This window comes from Amaranthus tricolor, chromosome 3 (genome assembly GCF_026212465.1).
Source record: "Amaranthus tricolor cultivar Red isolate AtriRed21 chromosome 3, ASM2621246v1, whole genome shotgun sequence".
Taxonomy (NCBI): Eukaryota; Viridiplantae; Streptophyta; class Magnoliopsida; order Caryophyllales; family Amaranthaceae; genus Amaranthus; species Amaranthus tricolor.
Window position 1 is genome coordinate 34,561,112 of NC_080049.1, and position 10,273 is coordinate 34,571,384.

The 10,273-nt window shown below is 26.9% G+C and overlaps 1 protein-coding gene across 4 annotated transcripts in view; it reads left to right on the forward strand.

Annotated features, from left to right (window-relative positions):
* Positions 1-580: 580 nt before the first annotated feature.
* The window catches only part of LOC130807837 (protein STRICTOSIDINE SYNTHASE-LIKE 5-like), a 10,593-nt gene continuing 900 nt past the window's right edge, over positions 581-10,273 (forward strand). The window contains exons 1-6 of one of the 4 annotated variants that reach the window (XM_057673188.1): positions 581-879; positions 3,348-3,434; positions 4,082-4,168; positions 5,904-6,476; positions 9,117-9,424; positions 10,005-10,137. In XM_057673188.1, coding sequence (XP_057529171.1) covers positions 6,048-6,476; positions 9,117-9,424; positions 10,005-10,137 — 870 coding nt within the window. In that variant the 5' untranslated portion in view covers positions 581-879; positions 3,348-3,434; positions 4,082-4,168; positions 5,904-6,047. The remainder of the gene's footprint in view (positions 880-3,347; positions 3,435-4,081; positions 4,169-5,903; positions 6,477-9,116; positions 9,425-10,004; positions 10,138-10,273) is intronic. The other 3 variants (XM_057673185.1, XM_057673189.1, XM_057673187.1) reach the window with 3 other exon arrangements.

Below are 10,273 nucleotides of genomic sequence, written 5' to 3' on the forward strand. Positions count from 1 at the left end.
AACAATCTTTTACCAAAAGGCTCATCACTTTTTAATTAGTTTTTTTATGAATCAATTAGTTAAAAAATATTTGATAAATAACTTTTAAAATAAAAGAAAAATTACCTAGATTAATCCAATTATTACATGATTTTTCTACAATAATTTCACCTATTGATTTACTATGAATAATTCCAACCTTATGGGCTATTTTCCTAGAGTAATCTTAGTTAACCTGTAACACCCCATATTTTTAGAATTATTATATAGAATCTTATTTTACATTTAATATTATATATACATATATATATATATAATAATAATAATTATTATAATAATAATAATAATTAATATACATTTAGTTTGAACCAGGTAAGTTTTGCGAAGAGTTTAAATATTGAAACTAAATAAATAAAGAAAGTTTGGATTCTATAAATTAATTGTAAGGAGGAAATAGATAGTTTTATGTTAAAAGGTAGAAGGATAATAATAATAATAATAATAATAATAATAATAATGATAATAATAATAATAATAATAATAATAATAATGTATTTAAAAAAAAAGAATTGAAACATTACGTATGAAATAAGACACCAAGCAAAACCACATTCTTCCACTTCATAAGTTAACTTATCAAACTATGGAGTGATGCCAAAACTCCAAACCATCTTTATACATCCTACACAAAACCAAAGAAGCAATCTATCAGTAGTCTTCTTCTACCTCATTATTCTCATTCATCTTGTTTTCTCTTTTCTTCATCTCCTAACCATAAATACTTGTTCAATCAAGAATAGAGAGATAAGGAGTTAGGGTTTCAATTCGCTTTGGGCATTAAGACTTATTTAGATGGTGATTTCTCAAGCTCTATTAACTTCTAATCTCCCTTAATTATGGGTAAGCTCAATTCTTCCTTTAATTTTAGTTTTTATCAAGTTAGAAATTAGGGTTTATGTGATGAAATCAATTTGGGCCTTTTTGTTTTTAAGGTTTTGTGGATGATTTAGTTGTAATGGAGAATTATCAATCTGTTTAGTAGTAATCTAGATTATAATTTTCTAAGTTTTTATCTTGAATTATGAAGTTGAAGAAGATTTTCGTATAAAAATCTGTCAGTTTCGAAAATTGCATTTTTAACCAGTTTCTGGCCATTTTCAACAAAAACGCTATTCATAAAAGTTGTTCGTATCGAAATTTTACTCAAGATAGGCTTAAATTTGGATCTTTGTAGGGGAAGTTATGGTCATTTCAAGATACACCCCACTATATCAACTTTAATGAGCTTAATTAAAATATGTATGCATAGAATTTGTTATATAACTATTGAATTTGTGAAATGAGTAGTTGTTAAAGGTTTTAGATAATTATAATTGAAAGTTGTGATTTTAGATAGCCTTACTTTAGTTTGGATTTTATTTGGAAATGTTGGAAGAAATGGGAACAAAGTTTAGTTAGTTCAGGATAAGAGTTGATTGTAGAATATTATTCAATGTTGAATTGACGCTAATTGAGCTCTTAAGTGTTTGCTTTGAAATGGTTATAAATTGATGTATAAAAGTCCTCGTTATTGTCGGTCTATTGAAGTATAATGTTGAATTGGGTACAATCTGAGAGATAGTGGCAAATGAGTTGACTAGAATTGGAATTATGAGCAAAAGTTGAAAGGGAATTGTACTTGTAATTGATTAAGAAACGGGAAGAATTGGAGCTAGAACTTATATGGATAAGGATTAAAGATCGAATGAATAGTTATGAATCAAGCACCGTGAGTTTGTTTAATGTGTTCGTGACGGTTAGCATTAGGTAATTAAATTGGTAAGTTAGGATTAGTAGTTAGTGTGGTAGTCTGAAATCGTAAGTTATTTGTTAGTTGAGATGATGAGTTGGTCTTATTTAGTTTGAATAATGAGTTGATGGGTTAGTATTATGAAGTAAACTACGAAGTTAGTCATATGGTTAGAATTATGTTAAGTTGTTGAAAAGATTACAAATTATATGTTAAGTGACTAAATTAAATAAAGGTTATGTGGATGCCTATATTGTTCATAAGAATCAAATTGCTCATGAGTGTGTATATAATATGATCGATTATATGATAAATATAAAGAAAGATTAGGACGACAAAGAATCAAGAACTAAGAAAAGGTGATGCTTGAGATAGAAGGGGAATCATCGGTTTATGTAAATAAGATATAGGAATTAGTTGTATTAACTTTTGAATAAAAAGTTGTTGTTTCATAAAATCAAAGTTAAGCAAATCTCATTAGCTAGTTAAGTCAGTATCTATGTTAGTTATTATCAAGTACAAATATGTTTACATTGAATATTCGATTTCATTGACAAAACCGTTTTGACTGAGCTTGTTGGTTTGCTATAAATGAAAATGAATTTCTTACTCAAATCTTTAATAGTTACGAGAAAAGATTATAGAGGCATGTATATCACTTTAGTTGAGATTGTTTTGAATATAGGAAGATATTCTTCCTATTATAGAAAGTTTGCTTTTGAATCTCGAAATTACAAAATAGTTACAGATTAGCTTTATAGATGGTTTTATGTTTTGAAACGGTTTGGACTACCTCAATGGTGTCTCAAGGAATTGGAACCTCGTCGGATTATCTCGACACTACATAATAGTTGGGGGTACGTTGATCAGTACCTCGGACTTAGATCTTTTGCTACGGTTTTGGCCGTTTGTGGGGTGTGCACTCTAGGGATCTTTGTCTAATAGTTATCCGGAGGGCTTAGCTAGCCAAATGGAAAATAAAGTTTGTTCTATTCCATAGATTTGATTAATGATTTCAAGACTTTGAAAGAAAATGTATTAGCAAAGAAAATAGAAAAGAAAGTTATATTCATTCTATAGGTTGATGATTTCTACACTTTGAAAGAAACTATTTTAGCAAAGAAAATGAAAGAAGTATTTGATTAATGAAAATAGAAAAAAAAAAACAAAACTTTTTTTTATGTATTTATATAGTATTGTGTTTGCAAAAGTAAATGTTATGTAGGAAATGATTGATGAATCCTACTAGTATATGTAATTGGATTTATAGTATGAAATTTAGCTCAACGCCGATATATACTGGTAATGGAGGTTAGAGTCAAGGTAAAAAGTAACGTCTACTCATTTTAGTTATAACTTTTTCCTTTTGCTAAAATTTTATGTATAGTTAGTATTTTGGTTGGATGGTTTGAGGAATTAAGTTATTTATAAGAGACTAATCATTTTCTTATAATTTATGATTAAAACTACAATTTGAAAGATCTGACAATCAAATAAATTTAATTGTTAAAATTAAGTTATATAAATGTGTACTCGACATAAGTTGATTATGTGGTTTTGTTCTATAACTCTGTTCTAGTGGGGGACAGTTTTGAGATTAATGAACACTTGGAAGCGTAGAGATCAGTAATCAACGAAGTAGTCTCATCCAATTATATAAAGAAATGTAAGTAAAAAAAAAAATTTTATTTAAAATTATTTTACTATTTATTTGGATTATTAGAGAAAAGATTCCACCCTGCGAGATGATGTGATTTTTAAATGTTTGGCGCATATGGCATTAGTTAGTTGTTATTTTGAAATGTTACTTTGAACTTCCAGGGTGACGTTAAGTCAAAAGGGAAAAAAATTTTGGTTTATTCGATTTACAAACGGAATTCTGTCGGATTTTCTGCAGAAGTTTATATATTCTAAATCGTTTAAAATAATTCTTATGATGTAATTTCTTTGCATTTTTTAAAGATTGTAAAGTCTGATATTTAAATCTGTGATAGATGTCTAGTGGATAATATAATCAGTTGAGAATTGATTATATTATCAACGTAATAGCTCGATATAAGTGGTAAGCTTCCGCATTAGTTTAAATTAACCTTGTTTAATCAGTTGGTTAGTTTCGATTTGTTACATAACCTGTTGACCTGCTATAGCAAGTTTTATTTTTTTTTAAAAAAAAATTTAAATAAAATGTCGAAAAAAATATTAAAAAATGTTAAAAAGTTTATGATTTTTTTTAATCATTTATAAATTTTTATGTAAATTTTTAAAATTTTTCTCTAATTTTACATTAATTTTCAATTTACTTTTTTGGTGAAGTACCTCCTACAGGTCAATGAGTTGCCTAAGTTTACTCTAGGCAAATAATACATTCTAAAGTTGGGATCATTCATGGTGAATCTATAGGTGAGATTATTGTAGGAAAATCACGAAAATATTGGATTGTTCTAGGTAATTTTTCCTAAAATAAAATAATAGATTCTTGACTTTTAAAACAATTAATAAAAGACCATGAGGAACTGAGCTATTGACTTTGACTTATAAATTACTTTTTCTTGAATAAACAATTAATAATCGACCAGATACTACTCGTGCAATGCACGACTTTATCAAATTTTCTAACATATTTGTATAAATTTTATAAATTAAGAAATTAAAATTTAATAAATTGTACATTATAGTTATATTTCGTTTCACTCTGAACAGTTGTATACATTATTTACATTATATCATATTTTGCATTGTTCGTAATATAATTATATTTATACTTCTATTTTTTATTTTGAATAAAAGAGCAAATGGTTCGTATCCTGAGTACAATACGAAATTATGAATTTTTTAATAAAAAATAACATACCAATTTTTGCTAACAAAAATAACCATTACGTTATTTTATACAAGCATTAAATATTATTACTATTAATAATACAATTTAAAATCAAATATAAATATATAAAAATATGCAAAATTATTTTATTAGTTCAAACGAGAAAGATACCTTTTTCTCACAAAAAATATAAGTTACTTGTATAAAAATAGTCACAACCTAAATCATATTAGAATTAATCATTGCATTTAAGTAACCAAGAGTATAAATAACAAAAACAAATCCTAATGAAAGTATATTATGTTTTAACCATTTTAAAATATCTAATACCCTAAATAATATTCATTTAATAAATAAAATTGAAAACATTTTATAAATAATTGTAATAAATTAAATATAATATATAATTTTGTAATATGTTAAATGCGATTTGGCTTAATAAGTAAAAAATAAATAATAATAATATTAATATTAATAATAATAATAATAATAATAATAATAATAATATATTCAAAATAAGAAAGTAGTAAGTCAAAGATAATCATACTAATAATGACATCATTATTATATTTTAGAGGGAAAATTTTTAATGAGAAAGCGATATGTAAGCATTTTTTAAAAGGTCATGATGATAGCCGTGTTTTGTTTTAATAATAGTTATAGATTGTAGATAGATAACTAATAATTTTCAAGCATTATTTTCATAATAATTGATTACAAATGATTTAAATCAATCAATACTTTAAAATAATCAAATATTAACCAATTAAGAGTTTCAACTATTGGCAAACAGAACTAGAGGTCTTCAAAATAAACCTGATGATTCGATATTTACTCGACCTTGTAACTGAACCCGATTTAAACCGCTTTTAAAATAAATTTAAAATTATGTAAAATCAATATGGATACAAGATTCATTTTAAATCGACCTTAAACACGTGACCTAAAATTAACCTAATAACTCAAATGATCAGGAAAATCAATCAATTTAAAAAAAAATTAGTGTTTAACGTGGCTCCGATACCATGAGAAAACTATAATATGGGAATAATCTGTGTTGTCCTTTCATTAACTCCAACCAATATTTATATAATACAAGATGGTAACCGTAGAATTAGTAAAAAACCGTCACCAAAGATAATGAAACTGCTGAAAGTGTGATAATGTAACCGTCACCAAATATCTGATGTATACCGCGGAGTGCACATATCCTCAATAAAAATTCAATAATTCATTAATAAAAATTTTATCATCTGCAATATAATAACAATTTATCATATACATAAATTTTAAGTAGTGTAAATATTTTTCCAGATAAACAAAAAAGTGATGGACAACTAAAGATGGATGTACGTGACACGTCGTGTGTATATGGGATAAATACGTGAAAAGATGAAGTTTTTCAGTATATACACCTCGAGTCAAGTAATGCGTCTTCAGTATATACAACTAAACTAAATGGAAGACGCAGAGTTTAAGGAAGCAACTCGTCAAACGGATAAAAAAACTACCGTTTTATGGTCTTACGGCTTCTTTCTCTTAACTTTTGCACCCGTACTCTTTGCTGTCATTCTCTACCATTTGGAACCTCTCGACCCGGCTGAGTTGCCCCTGCACCAGTTGACTCAGCCAGTGATAACGCCGCCCCGAGTCAACAGCAAGTTACTTGAAGGTGCTGAATTTATTGGGGCTGGACAATTGGTGGGTCCAGAAGATATTGCTTATGATGCAAAAACAGAGATTATATATGTTGCTTGTGCAGATGGGTGGATTAAGCGAGTATTCCTCAATAACTCAGATGTGGAAAACTGGGTTTACCTCGGTGGCCGACCTCTTGGACTCGCTTTTGGCTTAAATCAACAACTTATTGTTGCCGATGCTTACCAGGTACCTTTTCCGTTTTAAAATTCTCGCTTATATATATTTTCTAATTGTGAATAGTGAGTTTAATTTTATTTAAATTATTTAATTATATATTTTTATAGAATTAATTAATTATTATTTTTTATTTAGTTATACATAATTTAATAAATAAATAATTAAAATAAAGTTTTAATTAGCAATAAGTATAATAAAACATAACGAATAGAGTATATACTAATTAAGTGATTATTAACAAGTTTAAGGATCACCGTCCCGAATTATTGTACTATATATTCGTCACTCCATCTTTCAATTTCCATAATTTAATATTAACTAGATAGATTACAAAATACGAATGTTATAAATATTTACTGATATGAATAATAATATTATTTTATAATAATTAATTCATTTACAACATAAAGGTACTTATTGAATCTTGGTATTTGTTACGATATTATCATTATTAAGTGAATAAATAATTTATTGTACAATAATATTAAAACATATATTTATAGTAATTATTGATAATTGAAATAAATAAAATTTAAAAGTCTTCAACTATGATAGATAGGGAGAGAATTTAGTTGAAAAATAGTTAAATTAGCTTATTTATTATAGGGATACGATAATGATTTATTATCTTAATTAAAATAAAGATTTACAAATATATTATTTTTTAATTTATATAAGAAAATATAGTTTTTAATATATCATCACATATATCTACAGTCAATCAAAAAATATTACATATTTTTACGAGTTAATTGTTTTCCTATATATCATCCTATTCAACTCAGTTTTTGTAGACAGCAGTATTTGTTCCTAATAATAGGATTTAGTTGAAAAATAGTATTTATCACTCAAGATGTGATTAATATTTCTAATTAAATAATATTTTATCTGCACCTTTAAATTTAATATAAAGGTAGGAGGTACTTTATTAATTATGTTTTAGTTGAAAAATAAGAGAAAAATGTAAACTATAGAAGAAATATATGAATGAGATAATTAGAGAGGATGATTTTGTAAATTAATAAAAAAAAACCTAAATTATAGTAAAAAAAACAATTTTTGAGATAAATCAAGAGAGGATTGTAAACATAAAATAGGTTGAATTTAAAGTAACAAAAGAATTTACCTTTTAATTATAAATAGATTTAAAAAAATTATGATTTAACTTACTGATGGATTTCTTTTACGTTTGTGAGTGGTGTTCTGTTCTCAATGATTGAAATAAACGTTAATTTCTTATTGATGTACCCCACCACAAGTGGTCACAACCAATTAGGATGATGCACATACTAGACTACTAGTAATTGTAAACAGCATTTAATTTTCGGGTGTGGCTCTTGGTCAAAAAATATAAAATATTAATATTAATATAATTTTATATTAAGACAAAATAGATTGAAAATAAAATACAAATTAAAAATAATTGATGATAAATAGTATTAAAAAATAAATGAGAGATTTAATCAAAATAGGAGGAAGTACTTACAAACAAATTAGATATCAAAATATACAGGTATGTGCAATTGAATTAAATAAAAGATATATATAGGGCTCAAAAAGAGCAACTTTATTTGATAGGGTGACACAATTTTAATAATAATTTATCTTTTCGTATTTTGTTTATTTTATTAATATATTTTTTTGTCTTTTATAGTGATTTACTAATCACAGTGATCGATTAAGATTTTCTAGTTTAAAAACCATTTAACAAAGATAGTTTAACAAATAAAAGAGTCAAAAGCCAGAAATTAACAAAAGAGTCGGTTACCAAACACTACAACATAAATTGCTTTTAGTGAGATATATTTAGCGACATTTAATTTAAATGACGCTACTTAAGATATCTATTAGTATATATAGAGGATTTAGTGACATTTATTAGACCATTTAGCAACATAATAAAAAATCACACTAAAGCTTTTTGCGACATAGGATTTAGTAACATTTCTCACAAATGTTACTATAGACTATATTAACAATTACATGTGCCACTAAAGACCAAATAAAGTGTCGATAAATCACTTTATAGTGGAACTTAAAATAAAAACCAATAATTATTACACTAAAATTACAAATTCGTGGCGTTTTTTTAATTTCACTAAATCCAATATTTCGAAAAGTTAAATTTGTTGTAGTGAAATACTTCAATAACAAAAAAAATCCCTTTAGGTTGTGTTTAGGAACAAACGTTTCATTTCAATTATGAAATCGAACCAATATATTATTTTTATAATGATTATTTTTCATAGATTGTTCTTCTCCGTTCGTTTTTATTTTACATCATCTCAATTTGTAAGTTTATATATGTCATATCTTTTTCACCCCTGTACTCCAAGTCATTTTCAGTTTTTTTCGTCTTTTTTAAGTCTCTCAAACTTTAATTTTCTATCTTACTTATTATCGGTTTTGTAAAACATCATCTTTTTGCGCATGTCCAAACAATTTTAAACGATTTTCTTTAATCTTTTTCTCAATATCTACAATTCTTAAATCCTTTCTTATATCCCTATTTTGAATTTAATCTCTCAAGGTATGTTTTAAATAGTTGATGATAATAATCTGTTTCAACCAACCAATTTAACCTAATCGTAAACTCCCCAAAAAATTAAGTATACTAATGATTTAATGTTTTTGTGACCGGTGTGATAGGGTGTATTGAAGCTTAGTATGGAAGGAAAGGTGGAGGTACTCACAGATGAAGTAGAAGGCAGAATATTAAAATTTGCAGATGGAATTGACGTTGCCAAAGATGGCATGATTTATTTTACAGAAGCTTCGTATAAATATAACCTTTCCCAGTTTATTTTCGACATTTTGGAGGGGAAGCCACATGGTAGTTTGATGAGCATTGATCCTGTTAGTAGAGAAACCAAAGTTCTGGCTAGAGACCTTTACTTTCCTAACGGTCTTCAAGTTTCTCCTGATCAAAATTCCGTCATCTTTTGCGAGACACCCATGTAAGTCTCTACTTTCACTAAACTAAAACGTTATTCACTACACTAATTAACTTGTCATTTCTAGTGACTTTATCTCACGTTGACTTCAGGTTGGTTGTAACTTGTAATCATCTCAACAAAAAATAAAGCCGATGATTGTAGTCTTATATCTTATATTTACTATTGGTGATGACTCATGATAGTCGTAGGCAGAGTTAGGGTGGTGCACCAAGGTCGGCCACGCCCCCCTCAATGTGTGAATTTTTCCATTTATTATAATAGAGCTTAAGTAAATGGTTGTGACCCCATAATATTATACATATTCTAAAATGTATCCTTAGATGAGAGACCTTTAGAAGTGCGGGTGCAGATTTAAACTCGTGACTTCTTGTCACGCTACTCTGATACCATCATGTCAAGGAATTAACTCAACTAAAAGTTTAAACTGATAGTTGAAGTTCATAGGATATGTTTTTTACTCTGGTATGCTCATCCTCTCCCCAATTTCTGGGTTAGTGACTCAGCACATCAACTAATCAAAATTTAACACAAGTATTGCATTATTAATTGTGAATTTTGTATTTTTGGAAACTAATAACAGGAGGAGATGTAAGAAGTACATCCGAGCTGGGGATAGAAAAGGATCCCTGGAAAGTTTTGTTGATAATTTGCCAATTTTACCTGATAATATTCGATATGATGGAGAAGGTCTTTACTGGATTGGATGTCCTACGGTATTTGTTCTTTACATTATTCTTTCTATCTCTTATCATAAATTCATAATTATGTTGGGTCTATAAATAACACTATGTTTCAATTTTTCTGCCCAACCCCTTAATTACTACATATCTCATTCAAAAAAATAAAGAT